The sequence below is a fragment of the Ambystoma mexicanum genome, chromosome 9 (genome assembly GCF_040938575.1).
Source record: "Ambystoma mexicanum isolate Mex_15411 chromosome 9, UKY_AmexF1_1, whole genome shotgun sequence".
Classification (NCBI taxonomy): domain Eukaryota; kingdom Metazoa; phylum Chordata; class Amphibia; order Caudata; family Ambystomatidae; genus Ambystoma; species Ambystoma mexicanum.
In genome coordinates this window covers 1,116,386,133-1,116,406,799 of record NC_090931.1, presented here as the reverse complement: position 1 = coordinate 1,116,406,799, position 20,667 = coordinate 1,116,386,133, and the positions used below count along the sequence as shown (strand labels likewise).

The window sequence follows — 20,667 nt, the reverse complement described above, 5'->3', positions numbered from 1 at the left end:
ATCTTAAATTAGCCCAGCCAATAGTCTCCCTATGTATTTACCCCTCCAATCATGCTGAATCAAACACCCCTGAGGCATAGGCCCTCATTATGAGTGTGCCGTTATGGGAAAAAAGCTGAGAAAAGATCTGGTAATACTGGATCCAGCATTTTTCGCAGACCGGCATGCTCTGACTTTGCTGGTAGGGGCATTGAACTACCGGCAGGCTTGACCTGCCAGGGGTTCAGGCCCTTACCGGCAAAGAATTTCCCCTATCACCAGCACCGTTACTAGCAGTGATAGGGAAAAGCCCATTCCATGGAGTCCTGTTGGACTCCATGGAATGGGAACTTACCGCCGTTGCCGACACCCATAATATCCCGGTTACACCAGGATATCGGGCGCTGGTAACAGTAAGACGAGTCTGCTGGTAAACCGCTGGTGCTCAGCAGACTCGTAATGAGGGCCATAGTGTTGGCAAAGCATGGAACAGTACCTCATTGAAATCAGTAAGCGAAGTAAAACATCTGCAGTAGACACAGGGGATTACTGTTGTAAGAATAAAGGAAGAGTTAAAGACTACGTGGAGGAGACAGTAATGGCTCCACTATACAAAAAGTAACACCCTACATGAAACAGACCAGTAGACAGACAGACTAAAGAAAAATAGTAGATCAGGTTTGTGGGTTGCAAAATGTGGTTAAATAAATTGGCAAAGTGTTGGCCGTGTTGAGTTCTACATTCACTTTAACATTGCAAGAGCCACTTCTAAACCGCCCCTGTATTGGCAAATAGACCCGCTGCTGCATTCAATTGGGTACATTGCCTTATTTGTGGTGTGACAGACTGCTGCCTCTGGGGGTACATGTCCTGATCCAGAGTGAAATAAGGATGGTTTGGGGGACCAGCAGATATACTGGTAGCTGAGAACTATCTGCATTTCCATCGGTGACCCCTACCTCTGCTCTTTGGGGACGGTCTGAGGCCGCCAAGAGCTCCTGGAAGGAGACAGGGTCTGTTTCAGTCTTTCGTTGGGGCCCTGGGCACAGAAGAATGTCATTGACCTATGGATGGAAGTTCCCACCTCTAACAGTCATGAAGACAGCGAATGCATACAATAAGAGAAACCAGATATCATGCAAGATACAGGAGCTTCTGGGAATTAAACCCTGGCTGAAAACCCAAGCCCAAAGATGGCCACCGAGAACACGGACCAGGGGGAGACATAGAGTAAAGCCTTTTCACACGAATTGTGCCCTTCGGTGTGTGTATGTCATGTGAGAACCGACCAACACTGTCTATGACCCAATTTACGCTACAATGGGAGTGACGTGTGAGTGCTAGGGAACGGTCATGGTGGCATGAACTAGATAAAAGGCTGATCAGGATGAGAAAAGGCTTTAGGCTTTCAAGCGGTTATCTTCATTATAACCATCAGCCTAAATGAAAGGGTAGGAGTGTGTTGATGAACGGGTGAGTTTCTTAGGAAACGGTTTTCACCCGTGCCTTCCCTAAGATCGTCAGCCGCTCTCCTCCTACCGGCCTATGAACACATCCCACTTACCGGATTTCATAAACTATTTCATCTGTTAAATGTTCATCAAGCTTTGAAACTAACATGTAGACTATTGAAAGACCGCCAGAGAATCTCTGTGTGTAGCACCACAAATTCAACTGAGTCTGCTTGAAAGCTGAATCCGGTAATAAGATGTTTGCATTTTAGGCAGGCAGATTGGTTTTACAGCTGAGGTGCCATATTGATGCATTTCATAAAACGACACCCATTCACGTGTGACTGGTTGACCATAAACATTCCCACCCACTCAACTGATGCATGGTCCTCCTCTGCTACTGGTTGTTCTCATGGCAACGGCTACATCACTGGGTTAAAATAACTTCTTGTGGAGGGTGCATTTGGATCAGCAGCTTCATCTGCTTGAGGTCTGAATGGGTTGTTTTTTGAGAGGACAACAACTGCAAATTCACTTACCTGTACTTATGCATCTGGAAGGTTTTCCTCTCCTCTCCTTTCACGTCATTGAGAGTTTGCCCTGGCACCAGGGTTTTGGAACTAAACACACCGTTTTGCCCATTAGATTCTCCAAAGATGCTGGTGAGCGGGCATAAGGATAGTTCATGTAGATAGTGTTGCCAGTGTTGTGTGTATTGTTTTATGTCACTATGTTCGCATGTACTTTAGTGCTAAATAATATCCCTGAAGAAGAGTTGCAAAGGACCTTGAAACACATTGAGTTGGAATGGATCAAGTTCTCTGGGAAACGTATTGATGCAATATTAAATTAACTATCTTTGTGGCTGTCAAAATGGATGGATTTGAAGGACTTCAGATAAATGAGTAAATAGAGTTATGAATTAAGAAAATAACATTAGATGCACAGTGATTTTTATTTCAGTTTGGTCTCTGGAACTTAGCAGTGTAGGAAATTTCGATGGAGACATCTGTGAACACAATTATTTTAAGAAGGATTTGAGTAGTGTACTGTTTCATGCTGCTATCTACTAACAGATATGCATATTAAATGGACTATGGGCCCGATTCACATTTTTCCAATTTCAGATTATTAAAAATGTGTATTTCCCAGTGGCTGCTTGCCGCCTAGCCCACACTTGTATATTGATAGCGTCTTAGTACCTTCATGGGTGCTGCTAGCTCAACGGGGGCCTTGTTTGTTTGTTTGTTTATTAATTTGTAGGGCGCACCAAACCCTTAGGTAGCTGGGCGCATCAGAGTACAAAGGATACTTAAAGCTTAGTTACATAGTGGTGGGGGTAGAGTAAGGTACATACATACATTGCATAACCATAGGGACAAATAAGGTTCATATATACATAAGTACAAAAGTCAGGATAAAATACAGTAGGGCGCCAGGTACAAGGGTACAAGCAAGCGCAGGAGAAGGTTAAGAGGCTAGTACCAGGTAGGTTAGTTGTGCTGGTCGTTGGATCCTAGCCAGTTAATAGTGTTACGTCTGAAGCTATAGTAGGACTGGTCTATTCTGAGATCAAGTGGGAGTGCATTCCAGTACTGGGCAGCTTTTACGGGAAAGCTATTTCCACCTGTTTTTTTTAACCTAAATCTGGGTATCTGTGTGCAGGGGAGTGGGCCGCTCTGGAAGGGTGGGTCGAAGTTTTTCTGACTATTCTTTCCCTAAGGTAAGGTGGGGCTGTGTTATGAAGGCACTTGAAGGTTAGCAACACTGTTTTGAGGAGGATCCTGTCACTTATTTTTAGCCAGGGATGATCTCTTATCATATTTGATACATGTTCTCTGGTGGGTGAGTTCAGAGCCGTTCTAAGGGCATTATTTTGCAGTGTCTGGATTTTGTTAGTGATGTTATTTATTGGCTCCCAAGTATAGGGCAATGCGGAATTGTGAAAAAAAGAACATGCATTTTTACTGCAGACAAAGGAGTTGAAATGTACATGGAATGGCAGTGGTTCATGGGACTTCTCTTTTGAAATGGAAAAGAAATGCACAGAAGGGTTAGAAATGACCATTCCAGGAATTTCACATTCCCCTGCGTCTGTTCCGCACTGGATTCACGGCATTCATGGCTTTTGCCTATTTAAAATGCGCTAGTGAATTTGGGATGTGCTTTTCGATGCGTGAACTGCCCCCACCCAAGCAGGACTTCCACAACTACATATAGAGGTTCTCAAAAGGGATTGAAATGTGGCCATGTCTGAGGCACACATTCAGATGATGTCTGTGAATTGCCTGCACCTTGTTCTGCATCAGAATTAGTTTTGTGAGTCAGATCTTGTGTCTTTTAGTGGCACCGTTCCTATTCAGTTTGCCGTGCAACACGACCCCGCAGGCAACTTTACACACAGACACATTATGCATTTACATTGGCTTTTGATGGTTATTCTGAAATTAGAAATACACGAAGCTCCTTTGTTTTGCAGCAAGAACCCATACAAGCCCCTATGACATGAGAGCGGAATATTATCCTTACCTCGCTCTGGGCAATGTGAGAGCGCTTGGCGTGAGCTATCTGCACAGCATCGGGTGGCAGGTGGTAACTTGTGGCTTTCACCTGGTCCCAGTTTTGCGTGTATAGTTTCTGGGGAAAGAAGCGGAATCAAAGAAGAAACACACAGATAAGAATGCACAGGGAATAGGAATACAATACGAGAAATAGTAATCCACTATAACTCAGTAAAAATAAATAATTCTGAGTATTCAAAATAAAGTGAAGACAATTCTTATCCCATCAAATTTGTAAAGACCTTTGCAGGGCCTCACATTGTATAGTACACAGGCAAAAATCATTGAAATAAGGACGTACATGATTGATGTTTTTGGCTGCTTGGCGAGCTGTGTTGAGCAGCGGGGAATCAGTCAGGGATGTATATTTCGTCTTTACGACATTCCAAGCCTCGTGGTATTTAATCTAGAAGGCAAAAGATGGACATAGTGGATAATCTTGAGCAATGATAGCATGTTATATAGAACTGCTGAACAGATGTCCTACCTTCTATACTATGGACGGGTCGGAGAGGAAGCGATATTTTAAATTAAAATACAATCTTTATATTGATTTTCCAAAGATACAAAATATAATGAAAAACACACAACTCCCTCCTCCCCCAAATCTCCTCCCTCCCACTTTCTGATATATCTTGTAGCGGGAAGAATGTTTTGGGCCTTTTGTAGGTCATTGAACTTACCCGGAAATCTTGCAAAGATATTAGAGGCAGAACCTTTGGTAATTGGTGGAAAGAACAACACATATAGGCACACAGGGTTGCACGGGGACGCTTTTGCATTAAATATATGGATCACCAACCAGAAGTACGGGTGTGAGTGTGTACGGACAATGTTTTCACACAACCCGTGGTGGCAACCACTTCCTGGGACTGTGAGTGAACAAGAGAGAAAATATGAGTGGGGGAAAGAGAGAGGCAGACGAAGATCACACAATGAATGGAGAGGGGGGGAATAAAGCAACAGAGGGAATGATTGAACTTATAGAGTGAGCAGGTGAGTGAGTCAAAGAGGGAAGGAGAGAGAGAGCGGGCCTGAGTGAGGCAGGGTTCAGGTTTAATCTCTGTTGTGTTCCTGGCAAGCAGTCATCCTTTTCTGAGTAGCCATAACGCGTCAGCACAGTTGGATGAGACTTGGTTTCCTGACCCGAAACAATCACAGATCAAAATCCAATATATTTATGGAAAAGTACCAAGGAAAAGCAATAACTGTGACAGCAATCACAGGGCAACACTTTATTATGGCGACATCTCATACAACTGCCCACCCAAAAAGGACCTTCCCCCTGTAAAAGACTCAGAGGTCTGCACCCAGGAACTCCCTCACAATCTTCCCAACACCAGGAATTGACACTAGCTCAAGATCAAATTCAAAACTGCAATCCCAACATAGAAAATGCCACCTGGACAACAACACAACCATCAACAAAGATCGCCACCTGCATCCCGGTCACCAAAAAGGAAAGTCCAAGTCTAGCAACAAGACGCGGTTATGAAACGATCAGCCTCTTACGACAGTGCATGTGCCCGCTCCCTAAATGGATGCAGCGTTTAGATACCTGAGCTGTAAAAGGGCTGCGCCAAAACACACGACCATCTAATTGGTTGGGTAATGCCCAAACATTTAGAATACCAAAATAACGAGACTGAAAATGCTGAGTTTTTTTTGTCAAGTTTGTCGACCTTTTTGCACCTTTTATGTAAATAAATAGATAGGGAGTGGGATAACGGAATGGATTAGACTAGGGGGAATATCGGGGGTGGGGGCTTGTGGGGTGTCTCCCCCACATTTCTTTTAAAAAAGAGTGCAAAAAAGTCAAAAAATGTGAATTTAAAAAACTCTGCCTTTTCAGCCTCATTATTTTTTTATTCTAAATGTTCACGTAGATCCAATTGGTTGTAAATGCATAATCAGGTAGGAACAGTGTGTGTAACTGCAGCAAATGTCTAACAATTCATATTTGAACATATGCTCTTGATTGACAAGGGCTACATGACCACATAACGCCATCCACACACCCTCCAATAACTTGGCTTTGGTGCTGTTCTACTCTTCAGGAAAAGATCGGAAGTTTTAGAACACAGAATCAATTCACTTATCTCATCGTACACTCGAATAAAGTGAACCATGAAGAACTTGTTATTAGCCTCCTGCCTATTTCTTGCTTGATCGAGACATGGCAGCCTTTTGGCAATAGTTAGAGGTGGTGGTCAATTACAGGGGATAGGCAGATTCCATTGCAGGTTTTTTCATTGAGGGAGAAATCATGACATTATTTTCAATAACATTTACCGCAAATGTATGTTGGGGGGGGTGGGTTAGGGTAAGGACGAAGGTAGAGAAAGGGATAGGGAGGGGCTGCTGGGCCCCCCCCTGCATACATTTGAGACAAAATGTCCTACAAACAAAGACATTTCGAGGAATTCTCAGTTGATGAACAAATCTCAAGGAAATCATGTTGACCCCATTTACAGGCCCACAGCCGTGCAATACTTGTGGATGGGGAGTCAGTTCTTTGTGTCTGCCATTATGATGTTTGCTCAGGGAATGCAACCAGGATCCACTCATCCATGCTGGCTGATGTTCCTAACCCAGGGATGACACAAGCAGCCTTGGCACAATTGAGGGACGGTTTGGAACCCACGCCTGGAGCAAGGCAGGAATGTTGGGGCTGTCAGTTTCAATGGGATAGGAGGCCCCAGGAGGTGCTATGGGTTCCATTTCAGGAGAGCCAATCTTCTCAGGACTGTCCCACAGTTCTCCAGAGGATGCTGTATGTGGACCTTGCTCCTAAGTGAGTAAAGTCTGTGAAACTTCCTGGAAACTATTGATAAAAAGAAGACTCCAACTCACATCACTTAGCAGTTGACCACTCTGTTTGGCGGTGACAAAGTCAACCCTGTCTGTCACAGGGGTAAACTTCAGAGAATCAGCCTTTGTTCGGTACTTCCTCTGCAAGGGAAAAAAGAGAACACATTCAAGCAGGTCAATGTATCGCTGGGCTCTTTAGAGACATTCTCTGCTAAGCGTTTCACCAAAGGGTCGAGGTCTTGTTCTTTTACCCAAACCTGAACCTAAATCGAGGGTGAGAGACACTATTTGGAGAGACCCAGGCTTTTTTGGCCACGACAGGAGGCACCATAGAGGCATGCAGAAGTGGGGCATTTTGGGTGTGTGCAGCAATGGAAGATGTCTAAATAATCACGTGTCTTCTCTGTGCATCAACAATGAAGCCGATTAACTGGTGCCCGGCAACTAAGTAGAAATCATGCACTATTGGTCCTTTTGCCCAAATCTCTTGTTTTCCTTTTTTTCTCCACTTGGGTGCCCTTTATTTCCCGACAAACATGTTACATAAAAATGATATATTTGCTGAACTAATAGAAGTCATGTTTTTGGTTTGGTTTTACTTCACTACAGATCCTCCTCAATATCCCGCGTCACTCCTGATGAGCACCTGGGAACACAGGGCCTGATGCGCAATGATTTGCAGCTGATTGGCAGATGCCCTAGAAAACAATCTTTGAGAACCAGAATTGCACATGATCCTCCCGTAGATGAGCCCGGCATCCTCAGCCTTGCCCCAGCGTTACGCTGGAAGTGGGCCCCAGGAAGCCGGAGCAAACCAGGAATGCCCAGGGGCATCTCCTCTTTTGCTTTAGAGGAAATCCTTGTGACTTGGGCCCATATGACCTTTTGTCCAGGCACACTGCCCTAAAGGAGATCCTGATATTTCCCAATAGGACACTGTCTATGGAACATCAATACAATTAGGGCTGACTTTAGCCCTTTCCTTCACGCCTTTTAGGGCTATGGCCTTTTAGTAACTCCCTTAGTTTCCCGTAAGCCAATCAGCAGGTCTCTGATCACGACAGGCCGCAGCCAATTAAACCAGTGACTATGTCCACGAGAGCTTTTAAACCAAGAAGGCAACTCTAAGCCTGTGCTAGCTCGTAGCCCGCTTGGTTGCAGTCAATGGCGGTCATTCAATGGAGTGAAATCTTACAATAACCACTTTGACCGTAAAGGTGCTTAGATTGGGATATGCACATTGGATTAGTAATGGTTTACAAACAAACTTGATGTGAGCACTACAACCCTATGCTTTGGATGTCAACCACAGAAGTAATTGGCAGCCCATTAGGTGCAAACAAACTTAAAATGAATGAAAAAGTAAGTACCTCACTCAGGATGTCCTGGGCATGTTTCACCTTCTTGACATCATGGGATTCATTGGGCATCCACCCAATTCCGCGCAGCCATTCCAGATCTGATTTGTAGATTGCCTGGGAGAAAGTAGGACAGATAGTGTGAAATGTTGCACCTCCGGCACTTTAATAGTATGGCTTCCTATATGCAGAAGGCAGAATGCGAACCATGATGAAAGGGTAATACTCTTTCGGATTCTATGATCAGTTAGCGATGAGAAAGGGTGCTTTGAAACCCACTGTGTATGTATAAATGTGCTTATGTGGGTCGATAGCACAGGCTTGTGATGTTATGCCCAGTGAACAATAGAGAACAGAGACCACCCAGCCGTGTGTGCTGTAGGGATATTCGTTCCCTGGTTTTCCATTGGCATTAAACCCACACCTGAACCTGAACCGAGGGTGAGAGCCACTACGTGGAGAGACCCAGGCGTGTTAGGCCACGAGAGAAGGCACCATAGAGGCATGCAGAGGTGGGGCAGTATAGGTGTGTGCAGCGGTGGGAGATGTCTAAATCATCACGTGTCTGTGCAGCAACAATGAAGCCGATTAACTGGTGCCCGGCAACTGAGTAGAAATCATGCACTATTGGTCCTTTTGCCCAAATCTCTCATTTTCCTTTTTTCACCACCTGGGTGCCCTTTATTTCCCGACAAACATGTTATATACAAATGATATATTTGCTGAACCAATAGAAGTCATTTTTCTTTTTCATCCAGAGCGGAGGACTAAGAAAGTTTGATTTGTGAAGTTTCTATGAGGACATCCCACATATTTGCACTATTGTTCAAAGGAGAAGCTCAGAATAGTGTCATATTCTAATGCAGACTTACTTGTATTGGGGCATCCCAAAGATGCTCCACAATCAAACAGTACATGGGGGGTTCTATATATTTACACAGCTTAGTTTCTATGTTGGAAGAACACTGTGGTCATGCTGAATCCCAAACTAGGCAGACCTTTATTGGTACTTACATCGCTCTGCAATTCGTAGGCTTTCTTGGCCTGAATGCAGTCGTTCTGGTCTGGGTGGCAGGTCCACTTGTGGAGGTATTGGCGGTAGTCAATATTGCTGACCAAAGCCTGGCATTGCTTGGCGGACAGCACCGATACCATATCCACCGGCAAATTGATCTTGGTCTTTGTCTTCTCAAAATCTTTCTTGTAGGCCAGTTCATTATTGACTTTCGCAGTGCGCAGGATGTTGGCCAGTTTGCAATCATCGTCGGCCGACTTGCCTCCAATGTAGTGTCCCTTCTGTGCCTCGTGGGTTTTTTTGTATTTATACTACAGGGGAAAAAGAACCTGCTGCATTATCCTACTCTTAGCCTTGCACATCAGTCTTTAAAGGTATAGCCTGGCTTGGAATGTCATACTCACGTCACTTGCAATGTCCCTGGAAGACTTGGCTGCTTTTATGCTGATTGCATCCAAACGAAGGTCATAATTTGATTTCACTGCATCCCAGTCATCTCTGTAGAGTTTCTAGGCAAACATAAACAAGATAGTAAAGTAATGCAGTTTAACCTTTTTGCTTGCTGAACACTTTGTGGTTGAAAAGTTCCTGAAAAGTTACTGCCAAGTTGTGCCCCGGACTACAGGGCAGAGACACTGATACTCTCAATGTGCATTTGCTTCTGCTTGCAATGGGGTGCACCGACCTAGCAGAGACTATGGGCCTCATTACAAATCGCCCGGTATGGAAACAACGGTGGCGGTAAACCCACCACCACCGTTGTTTCCATGCCGGGCGATCACAACTCCTGCAGGCGGGAGGTGATGTTCCCGCCAGGTCTGACCTGGCGGGTTTAACACCGCCCGCCTGCAGGCGGACGAGGAAACACCGGCAGCATTACGAGATGCTGCCGGTGTTTCCATGATCCCCATTCCCATTGAGTCCTATAGGACTCAATGGGAATGGGGATTAACACCATTCCGCCTCCGTGATTCCCGGGAAACCGGGGTTGTAATGCCCCGGTGATTCCGGGAATCACGGAGGCGGAATGGTAATATGAGTCCGGCAGTAACCAGGCGCTTTTACCGCTGCAGTTACCGCCGGACTCGTAATGAGGCCCTATATATTGACACGCTAATGTACGCACCCTTTTAGGATTACCAATCATTTTTACAGTGCACCAACCTAGAAGATGCCAAGTGATATTGAATGAGATTAAACGTATCAATCACAAAGAGATTGTTAGGACATCACACATAACATTTAACAAAGAGTGTATGAAAGGAAGCAATGGAAGCAAGAGATATAATTTAGTGGTGAAGGGTCCACTGAGAGCCAATTCTGTTTGTGGTCCATATCATCTACGAAGGGTCTTATCCAACTCAACATCTCTGCGTTACTGGCTGCCCAGTGCACATTTCAAAAGAGCGCTTTGTGGAAATGTGGATGCAGACTCAACAGTTGCCTTAGGAGAGTTAATGGGTTTTATCTCCTTGATAGATGCTGGAATCCCTTAACAAACATATCGAGCTAAATTCTACAGACAAAACTCTTCAATAAAAATTATAATTTTCATTCATCAATATACTTTCCATGTTTCCACCTCCTTAAAATGCTCTTCTGTTGATTTCCTAGAATGCGCGGCCACATGGCCTCTGCCCGGATCATACATGCTAGGTCTATATTTTCTTAAACACTGATGTTTAAGAACCTTTGATGGAATAGCTACAGACATATGCAAGGAGGGCCATTTTATGCTGAACCCTGGTTGCTTAGGCTATGGTGCAGAAAGGGCCTTTTAAGAAGCGAGTCGCGCCCTGCAGAGCAGTAGCTCAATGTATCCAACATAATGCCCCATTGCAAACAAGACATGTGCAGAGCATGCAGCATTTTTAAGAGATATTAGTGTAAATGGGGCTGATGCTCTGTGGAGACGTTCCCAGTTTCTGCAGCAATTCCCGTGATCACCAGAGATTTACATTAAACAGTTCACAAGAAATCATCTGTAAGCCCTCAGAAATAAAAATGTGTCATTGGTATTATGTGGTTTTAAACAATATATCACGTTCCAGGGTAGAGATTTAATAAGCACACAAGGATCGAATTCCTGAGGTTTTCTTTCCAAGACAGAAAATCTGCAGGAAAGGCTTAAGATTATGATGGATACATTGATCTTTTGATGCTGTAAAAGTCCTGCTTAATGGATGCTCGCCAAGCATTTGTTCAGTCCATAAATGTTAATTTTCTCTATAAATATTATATATTTAAATGTATGATGGTTCAGTAAATAAAGATAGAAAGGTCCAGAGTAGAGCCTGTTAAGATAGCTCTCACAAGTCAAGTGTACTGAAGACATTTAAACACCAAAGCCCCTTTTAAATATCGAATGACTTACTTTGCTAACGTTGATGGCATTGGCCCTCGATAGGACGATTTCTGGGGTATCGGGCATCACGTGGATTGTCGTCTTGTCATGCTCCCAGGCTTCTTTATACTTCCACTGTTGAAAGATAGAAAAAATAGATTGTTTTAGGAGAACTGGATGGAAGTTCTGTAATTCCAGGATTCCCTATTTCTTAAAAAAAAATATAGGCCGATTTATAGCGTATGTCTGTTCTTAATATACAATATTCGAATAGCACAGGATGTGTTATGATTAAGTTGACGTACATCACTGATTTGATCAGCGTTGGTCTTGGCCAGGACGATGGCTGGCGGGTCCACGATGCTCGTGAATTTCATGCTGTCTGGTCGCTGGCGATACAAGCGGTCGTTCAGGATCTCCTGGGCTTTCTTCACTTTGTTCACCTCGAGTGATCCGCTGGGAATCCAGCCACATCCTCTGATCCATTCCATGTCAGACTTGTAGAGCCACTGCAGTCGAAGGAAAAGGAAGCATTACTTAAGCCTTGATCAGTTGGATGCCAATGTTACATATTTCTAAATAGCACATCCATTCAATGTATTGATAGAAGGCCATTGTGCTACACACCGGCATGAGAGGAAGAAACCGAAGAATATACAAATATGTATTGCAGCCAAGAGAAATAGAGCAAGTCATCAGCACATTAAGGTACGTCAATACCTCTTAGATAAGCAACCAATTGAAATAGGCTTGTCAAGTGGCAACCTGTTTCCTGAGCAGAGTCAACACCTTGTCCCAAGAATAAAAGCAGGTTTCCCTCACTCCAACAACCTATAACCATGAGCAATTATTGGGATCCAAGGCTGCTGTAAAATGGGGCATGCTCTCCAGGTTTGCTGCAAGGATGAGTCATATGTCTCTAAGTGCAGCCTTGTAAAGAAAATTCAGGTTTCAAGTGTGATCATAGGCAGGGTCATAATTTAAGGCTGCCAACTGCATCTGTATGTCTTTGCTGTATATTATATGTGTATTCATTCATTCAGACGTTCAGACATTTGGGGATTTTCTATAGCATACATGCTGTCCGACGGCTACTTCAGAACACTTGAGAAGTATATGGGTAGTTTACAGAGATGAGACAATTAAAAAGCTTGTTTTATTGAGCTCTCACTGCTGAGACCTGAAGTCACAGGTCTGAATGCTAGGGCCAATAAATGGAGTAGTTTACCATTATTATTACAACGATAAGAAGCAGGAGGATGGCAACATGAAAATCTATATAAAAACATAACAGTGGTCGACAGCGGTGTCTCTCTTACAGCTCTGCAGGCATTTTGGTGGTTCTAGCCGGGGGAGGCTTGATGGGCGTCACATTATTTTGATTACAATAGCTATGTGGCAAATTGTGGAAATGAACCTGAAAAGTCAGTCTTTGTTGAAGCTGCATGAAGGGTCTGAGGAATAAGCGAGTCTGAAACCTTCTGAGTAATCACAGGAAGTGGAGAGGAAGAGAGTTCCAGAGGGCATGGGCTCGAGTGTGGAGAGATCGCCACCCCGGGTTTTGCACACATTGCTGTTGGGAGGCTAGGAAATTGAAGGAAGCTGACTTCAAGTGACTGTTCAGGGAAAAAGGGAATGAAGAGCTCGGAGAAGTAGGAGGGTGTCCTTTCATGAAGTTCCTCCTGAACAAGGATGAGCGTCTTGATGTGGGACCACTCCCTTATTGGGAGCCAGCGAAGGATCTTCAGGGCTCGAGTGATGTGGTTAGATGCATACTTTCGTAAATTTATATTTCTGTTGCCAACAATGACACGTTCTTTAACCATCAACCCCAGGGCTAGTTTTATTAGTTCTGTCCTCCTCTTCCTTCTCTTCTACCCATTCCATTTACTTTCTCCATTCTCAGCCTTGCAGTGGTTCTGTGCTCGCCGTTCCACCTTCCCCATGCCTTCCCACCTTATGCTAGCTCTGGGCTTCCCCTTCCTCCCCTTCCACTGCCCTTTTGGGCTCTTTCTGGGTTTCCCCTTTCCATTCGCCCACCCCCTCTCAGACTTAGGCAAAGTCTGTGCTCCCCTTTCATCCAATCCCTAGGCTAGTTGTTGGCTGACCCTTTCTTACGTACATGAAAGTTGATATCCTATCCCATTCTCCCACTGGTCGATACTTCGCCCCTCCCATCAATTCTCATATTTTTGCAAGGCACTCAGCAGTGGGAATTATACCTTCATTACTTTTCCTATGTTCAGTGTTCTTGGTGTTAATGCCTTCTACTGTCACCGATAAAATACAAATAGTGAAGAACATATGAAGAAATAAGCGTGCAGTGTCATACTTACATCACTCTGCAGCTCGTAGGCTTTCTTAGCCTGGATGCAGTCATTCTGGTCAGGGTGGCAAGTCCACTGGTGAAGGTAGTGCCGGTAGTCAATGTAGCTGGCCATGGCCTGGCCCTCCTTGGCAGTCTTGATCGAGACCATGTCGACTGGGATGTGGCACTTGGTCTTGGTCTTCTCATAGTCTTTCTTGTATGTTAAGTCGCTGAGAAGTTTGCCAACCTTTATCAATCCCATCATTTTATGATCATCCTTGGCCGAGCGAGTTCCAATATAGTGTCCTCTCTGCGTCTCGTATGCTAATTTGTATTTGTACTGTAATATGCAGGAAGAAACATGAAGGTAAAACAAAATTCTAGAATAGTTGATGCTGTAACCTATTCGAAAAGGGGTATGAAACATACGTCAAGGGTGATCTACTGTCTATGCATGAATGTCAAGTCTGCATGGGGGAATTTTAGCTTCTTTACCAAATTGGGTGGAAGCTTGATTGTTTGCTTTGGAGCAGGCCCTGCCTCATGTGGTCATCACGAGCCAACTATGATTTTTACTAAAGACTTGACTCCATTCCCTCCCTTGCTCACAACCTCTGCACAGTTGACACTTGCATTCACAAATGCATAATGCCCCAATCATTGCGCTAAAAGCAACATCAGGATCACTAACCAAATTGTTCAGGATAGAAATCCATTAACAAAGATTCGCTTGAAAACACTATAGGTGTATCAATTGTGGACGTCTGCAAACGTTGACTCTCCAGATGTTTTGGACTACACCTTCTGTCAGCACCTCGCAGCCCAATCAGTGGTGAGGGATCATGAGAGTGAGAGTCCAAAGCGGTCCAAAGCATCTGGAGACCTACAGGTTGCAGACCACTGCTCGTATGGTAAGATATCCTTTGTAAACTACAGACACAAACACCCTTATTTTCTGTTGAATGTTAAACTGTAGGGGACAACCAACGTTAGCACTTATGTGCTGTGCAGTCACCTGCATGCACAGGTGAGATGGGAAAAGGTGAACTTACTTTAACTCTTTCCTTTTCCTCGCCATCTTGTGAAAAAGTAAATGCTGCCTGCAAAGCACACTTTTCAGACAATGTTAACTAATGGATTCTTATGGAATCTACCTGGTCTTTAGGAGGTGCTAATCCAGGGGGGATTCAATCGGATTGCATTCCGATCACACCAGTATGAAAATATTTTGCAGGCGTTCAACAAAACGAACTGATCAGAGTATAAACGCCTAGCGGAGATCTTATCTCTGTTCTGTGTCCCTCTTCTGCCTCGTCACTGTTTGAACATGGGCTGGAGCATTAAATGGAGGTACAAAAACAATACGCCTTTCTTTTATGCTTCCACCCCCCATGAGGGTGAATGTTTTATAAAGGGACTAACCTGAAAAACTATGCAGCAAATCCTCAAGTCCGAAACAATGTTTTTCAGGAGACAATAAATATCAGGATCATGCCTATTAGGGGCCGCGGTACAGGGATAAATACCAAGCACATACCTCACTAGCAATGTCTCTTGAAGCTCTGGCGCTTTTGATGGAGATGGCATCCGCTCTGAGGTCATAGCCCTTCTTCTTGTTATCCTGCCAGGCTTGCTCGTAGTGTTTCTGGAGACAAAGTGCATGAGTTATACATCGGCAAGCAAATGGCTGCCCCATACCCCAGCTCCAGAAGTAGTATGTGCAGTGAGTTCGGCTACAGATTTGTTTTTAGCGGTGTATACTTTTCCGCCGTTATCACTTACTCTAGAACTCTTGTGGTTTTGCTGTGGTGGGCCGTGTGTTTATTGTTGAAAATGTAAGTATGTTTAATACTTCAGCATATTGGGTACTTAAGGGTACATTACTGCTGCATTTCTAGGACAGTACTCATGGTAACACGTGGAAAACCTTTTCTCAAACTATGTTATGGGTCGCATCTTTCCCCCAAACATGCTTACCACTTATTGTGCCCCCCCCCAAGGTATATGTACATCCTAACTGCGTGGTGTGGGGCAAAGCATTTTCATGTGTCGACCTCCCAATCCTAGCAATTTGTTGGCAAATATGTAAGTCTGTGGATATGTTTATTAACGTATAACATAACAGGTTTATTTGTAAAGAGCAAGTTCACCCAAAAGGGCCTCTTGGTGCTAATAACAGATGTTTATTGTTACCCAACTTAATGGTACTCATTTTATCGACCGCAGAAGGATGAAGGACTGATTGACCCCCCCCCCCCGGATTCAAACCTGTGACCATGAGGTCAAACACAGGCCCCTGTAGTGGATGCATTATTCCACTGAGCCACAGACCCAGCAGACCTTCTAGGTAAGGAAAGGGGTATTGGTGCGTTCTGTAAACACTGTAAACGTGGTTTTGAATCCAGTCGACCGCCAGTGTTGTTAGCAAGCATATTCATTTAAATACATTCAAACTGGCAAATGTTTTGCTCTTGGTGACCCTGCAATTTCCAAGGACTTCTCTCAAACATCCTAAACGCGTGCCATGCTGCATGACAGTGCCACCAGAACCGGGCCATCAACCTAGTATATTTGCACGCTATACCCAGAGGAGGTTTAGCCAAACAATAGGCGATGTCCATCCTTAGAAGAGCGACCCATCTAAGTTCTTAACTTACTTTGCTAACATTGATAGCATTGGCTCTGGACAGCACGATTTCCGGGGTATCGGGCATCACGTGGATTGTTCGCTTGTCCATCTCCCAGGCCTCTTTATATTTCCACTGTTGGGAAAAGAAAAGGAAGTTAAGCATCATACCTCACCTCTGATGTTTCACAATCACAAAAACATTGCAAAGTGTCATCGTGAAACTTGAGTCAAGCCCCATCGGCCCCATCCCAGGATTTGCATGGTAGGTGAAGGGACGTACATCACTGATTTGATCAGCGTTGGTCTTGGCCAGGACGATGGCTGGCGGGTCCACGATGCTCGTGAATTTCATGCTGTCTGGTCGCTGGCGATACAAGCGGTCGTTCAGGATCTCCTGGGCTTTCTTCACTTTGTTCACCTCGAGTGATCCGCTGGGAGCCCAGCCACATCCTTTGATCCATTCCATGTCAGACTTGTAGAGCCACTAAGAGAAGGGAGGCGAAGAAAATCTATGTTAAAAGGCACTAATTTTTAGGCACATCTGAAGTGTCTCATTGCCTCTGTGTGCAGATAATGTGTGGCAGGGAAAGAGGCACGTGTGCTCAGAATCTTGTATATGATTGTTGGGCATCTTGGGTAAATTCTGTATGTGGAACTCGACTTCTAAAACCTGATGACGACTTCCATCTTTCATTTGAATAGGTTGGAGTCTTGATTTAGGACAGTTCATTTTTGTTCAAAGACTTCACATTATTCCTTGTTCACTGGTTTGGTACGAAATCATTGGCCCTTGGTATTATTAGCATGGTGTGCCAGTATTCGTCTGCCCTTCCATTATCCTGGTCTACCCTTCAATAATTGGACTTGCAGTATTGGTTGGCCCTTCCAGAACTGGGCTGACGCTGCATTGCTGCTCTGCCATTGTTGTCTTACTCTTCCATTATAGGACTGCCATTCCGTTACTGGCATGTCTCTCTACTATAGGTTTGCCCCTGCCGGTTCGCCCTTCCATAATTCCCATAATTCCCAGGCCCAAATATATCAAAAGACGTGCATCTTCTAGAATACCACATTTGGGGGAATTAGCTCTTTCGGGGGCAATCATTCTTGAAGGCACTTGGAGGACGTTTTGTTGCAAAGCACATATGCCATGACGTGGGTCGTGAATCTTGGTTTATATAGTATGTGCTATCATGTACAATATAAGCATACATTTAAATCTGTAACATACCTAAAATAAAAATGAGTATAAGGGGTAAGTGCATCTCATTGCCTTTTCAAATATCAGATTTAGTGTTTGAAAGTATGACCCGATAACATATCTGTGCATTAATAGCAACTATAGGACTAGGAAGCAAGCTTTTAGAAATCATATTTACAATGAGTAGTACAGTGAATTAAAAACTACCAAAACAACCAAATATGTGAAAGAATCCAGAGAAGTAATAACTGATCCTACGCGCTGTTCAGTGATATTTCTTGGCCAGTCAAAGTAGAGCAAAGTAGTGGGCAGGGACACTGCTGTGACACTCAAGTAAGTTTAGTGCATGTTTGGATAAACTTTCTACAATTATGTTAGTTTATCTGAGGGTTGGTACACTGAGTAATTGACTTTTGCAATATAATATAAACACAAACCTTTACATTGGGCATTTGCTCTGAAAACGGAATGTAATATTGTCTTCCTTTCTCTAATGTAGACATTTCTCATTCCACATACGTTCTACTGTAGACGAAACTTACATCACTCTGAAGTTGATAGGCTTTCTTGGCTTGAATGACATCATTCTGGTCTGGAAGGCATGTCCATTGGTGCAAGTAGTGCCGATAGTCAATGTCGCTGACAAGTTTCTGGCAGTTCTTGGCCAACAGAACTCCCAACATATCCACGGGGCTGTTGTACTTGGTCTTCGACATCTCAAAGTCTTTCTTGTACACGCGGTCACTCTGGATCTTGGCCACGTGCATGGCCCACACTGACTTTGGATCATCCTGGAGGCTGCGGAATCCTACGTAATGGCCTTGCTGCTTACGGTAGGCAGCTTTGTATTTGTACTGGTGATGTGAAAAAATGAACAGATGAATACAATAGAAAGGACAAGTAAACACAAAGTCACAATGCTGTGGCAAATAGGATTCCAACACGTTCAGCAATGAGAGTGGCTATCGCCAAGTCGCCAAGTCGCCAAGTCCCGGCCACGCACACTTCAAATTTCCATTTGAGAAAGGAAAAGGATGTCATACCAAAAGGAGAGAGGAGAGGGTTCATACCCCATCAAATAATCAAACAGTCCAGAGACAAAAAACCCAATCTCCCCTATTGAAACTCATTTGAAAAAGCCCAACCCCCCATGAAATTGTGCCAAATACAATGCAATTCGCCATATGTGATGAGAAGCTGTTTAGCTGGCCTTTAGCTGGCCAGTCTTGGGAGACAAGAATACACACCTCGCTTGCAATGTCTCTGGAAGCCCTGGCACTTTTAATTGCGATGGCATCAGCTCTTAAGTCATACCCTTTCTTCTTAGAGTCTTCATAGCTTTGTTGATATTGTTTCTGCGAATCAAATAAATAGGGGGGTTATTGTCATTAAACGCATGAACATGATGCACATGCAATACCTTTCTACTAAAAGCAGATAAGCATTCCAAACCAGGAGGCATTGGCGAGTGCGCCAGAAAATAAAACACTGTTTTATCTTTATTTATTTATTTATTTAGCATTTGTAAAGCACGCCTAACCCGTGGGTATCTGGGCGCTGGACCGATATTTACAGACATTTTCACAATTGCATCGAAGTGAGCCAGCATGTGGCATCATTTACAATATACAGTATTTACAGGTATTACAGATATTTACAATATGCCAAGATATCTTATACGATCTATAGGTGCTACCGTTTGAAGGTGAGGAGCCAGTGTTTGAGTTTTCTACGGAAAGATATGTGTGAAGGGTCACAGCTGATGGCTAGCGGGAGGGAGTTCCATTCTTTGGCAGCTACTGCTGGGAAACCTATCTTATATTGGAAACGTGTGCCTGGGGATAAGGCAGGCATGACTTGGTTATGAGAAGAGCTTCTGAGGTGACAGCCTGGCACTACTCATCAACCATTCACAGAGAGTGGAGGAAATACACTCGGAGGCTCTACCCATACCAAGACATAGCGCCTCCCGCTAGGATAACCATTTTTTAGTTTGACTGCCCTCCCAGGATATAATTAATTGATTTAACAGCTACGTTCAAAATGGCAGTGCCGCTAGTTAAGTGCTTTCCTCAGATATCTGTGTATAACCTGTAGACACAGGTTTGAATCTTAGCGGGGCCAATTCAGTCCTTCATCCCTTCAATCTCAATCAACTGAGTACCATTACATTGGGTAATACAAACTTCAATTATTACAGCAATTAAAAGTTGGAGGAATTTAGCATGAATCGCCATGTAAAAACATATTACTATGTTACTATGTTACTAGATGCATTACTTGCTTTGCTTTTTAAAATACTCTATTGTTGAGGTACACTCAAAGAAATATTCACCAAACATCTAAGCATTTATACAAAACTTGCATTTTTATCATTGTGAAAAACATTGAAATAGGTAATTCATAATACCAACTTCACAAGCTATGCAACACTTAGCACCATATTAATAAGATCAAATAACATAACAAATAAAAACAAAAAATAAAAATAAGACACATGAATTGAAACATACAAAACATGTACATAAATATATAGAGACTACAGAAAATACAATCTGACAAATTGTTACAAAATGTTGATTATAGTTTAGGCAAAAGGTGTTCTTATCCCTGCACCCATGCCTTTATCAGGACCTTGGATTCTTCAATAGGGCCATGGTCGCATCTTCCTGGACATGCTGTCACAACCTACCACTGGAGTTTATGGAGACGCTGGCGGCAAAGCTAGTTTCTGACATCCTCGCCGACCATCATCCGCGGTCTAGTGTTCCCCTAAGATAGCTGCTGTTTGTTTATATTCTGTACAGCCATCCCGCTCAGCGCGTTGCAACCCTTCTTCTATCAGGTCAGACCCTGCTGAGTCTCGCTCTCATGTAAGTGCCCTCATTCTCCTCCCTTGTTTCTGTGTTTTTTCCCTGGACTCCATTTTGTCTTGGCTTTTTCTCTGTCCTTGCTTGATTCCTGTCCATCTTTCTCCTGTCTTGGTTTTTGGACCCTCCTTGCTTCTGCC

The 20,667-nt window shown here is 43.8% G+C and overlaps 1 protein-coding gene across 30 annotated transcripts in view; it reads right to left on the bottom strand.

Annotated features, from left to right (window-relative positions):
• The window catches only part of NEB (nebulin), a 359,744-nt gene that overhangs the window by 145,016 nt on the left and 194,061 nt on the right, over positions 1–20,667 (bottom strand). For all 30 annotated transcript variants that reach the window (XM_069616457.1, XM_069616464.1, XM_069616462.1 and 27 more), the window contains 14 exons: positions 18,905–19,012; positions 18,200–18,511; positions 16,737–16,940; positions 16,485–16,589; positions 15,365–15,472; positions 13,856–14,167; positions 11,825–12,028; positions 11,550–11,654; positions 9,580–9,684; positions 9,175–9,486; positions 8,173–8,277; positions 6,845–6,943; positions 4,293–4,397; positions 3,960–4,067 (listed from right to left, as the gene is read on the bottom strand). In XM_069616457.1, coding sequence (XP_069472558.1) covers positions 3,960–4,067; positions 4,293–4,397; positions 6,845–6,943; positions 8,173–8,277; positions 9,175–9,486; positions 9,580–9,684; positions 11,550–11,654; positions 11,825–12,028; positions 13,856–14,167; positions 15,365–15,472; positions 16,485–16,589; positions 16,737–16,940; positions 18,200–18,511; positions 18,905–19,012 — 2,292 coding nt within the window. The remainder of the gene's footprint in view (positions 1–3,959; positions 4,068–4,292; positions 4,398–6,844; positions 6,944–8,172; positions 8,278–9,174; positions 9,487–9,579; positions 9,685–11,549; positions 11,655–11,824; positions 12,029–13,855; positions 14,168–15,364; positions 15,473–16,484; positions 16,590–16,736; positions 16,941–18,199; positions 18,512–18,904; positions 19,013–20,667) is intronic.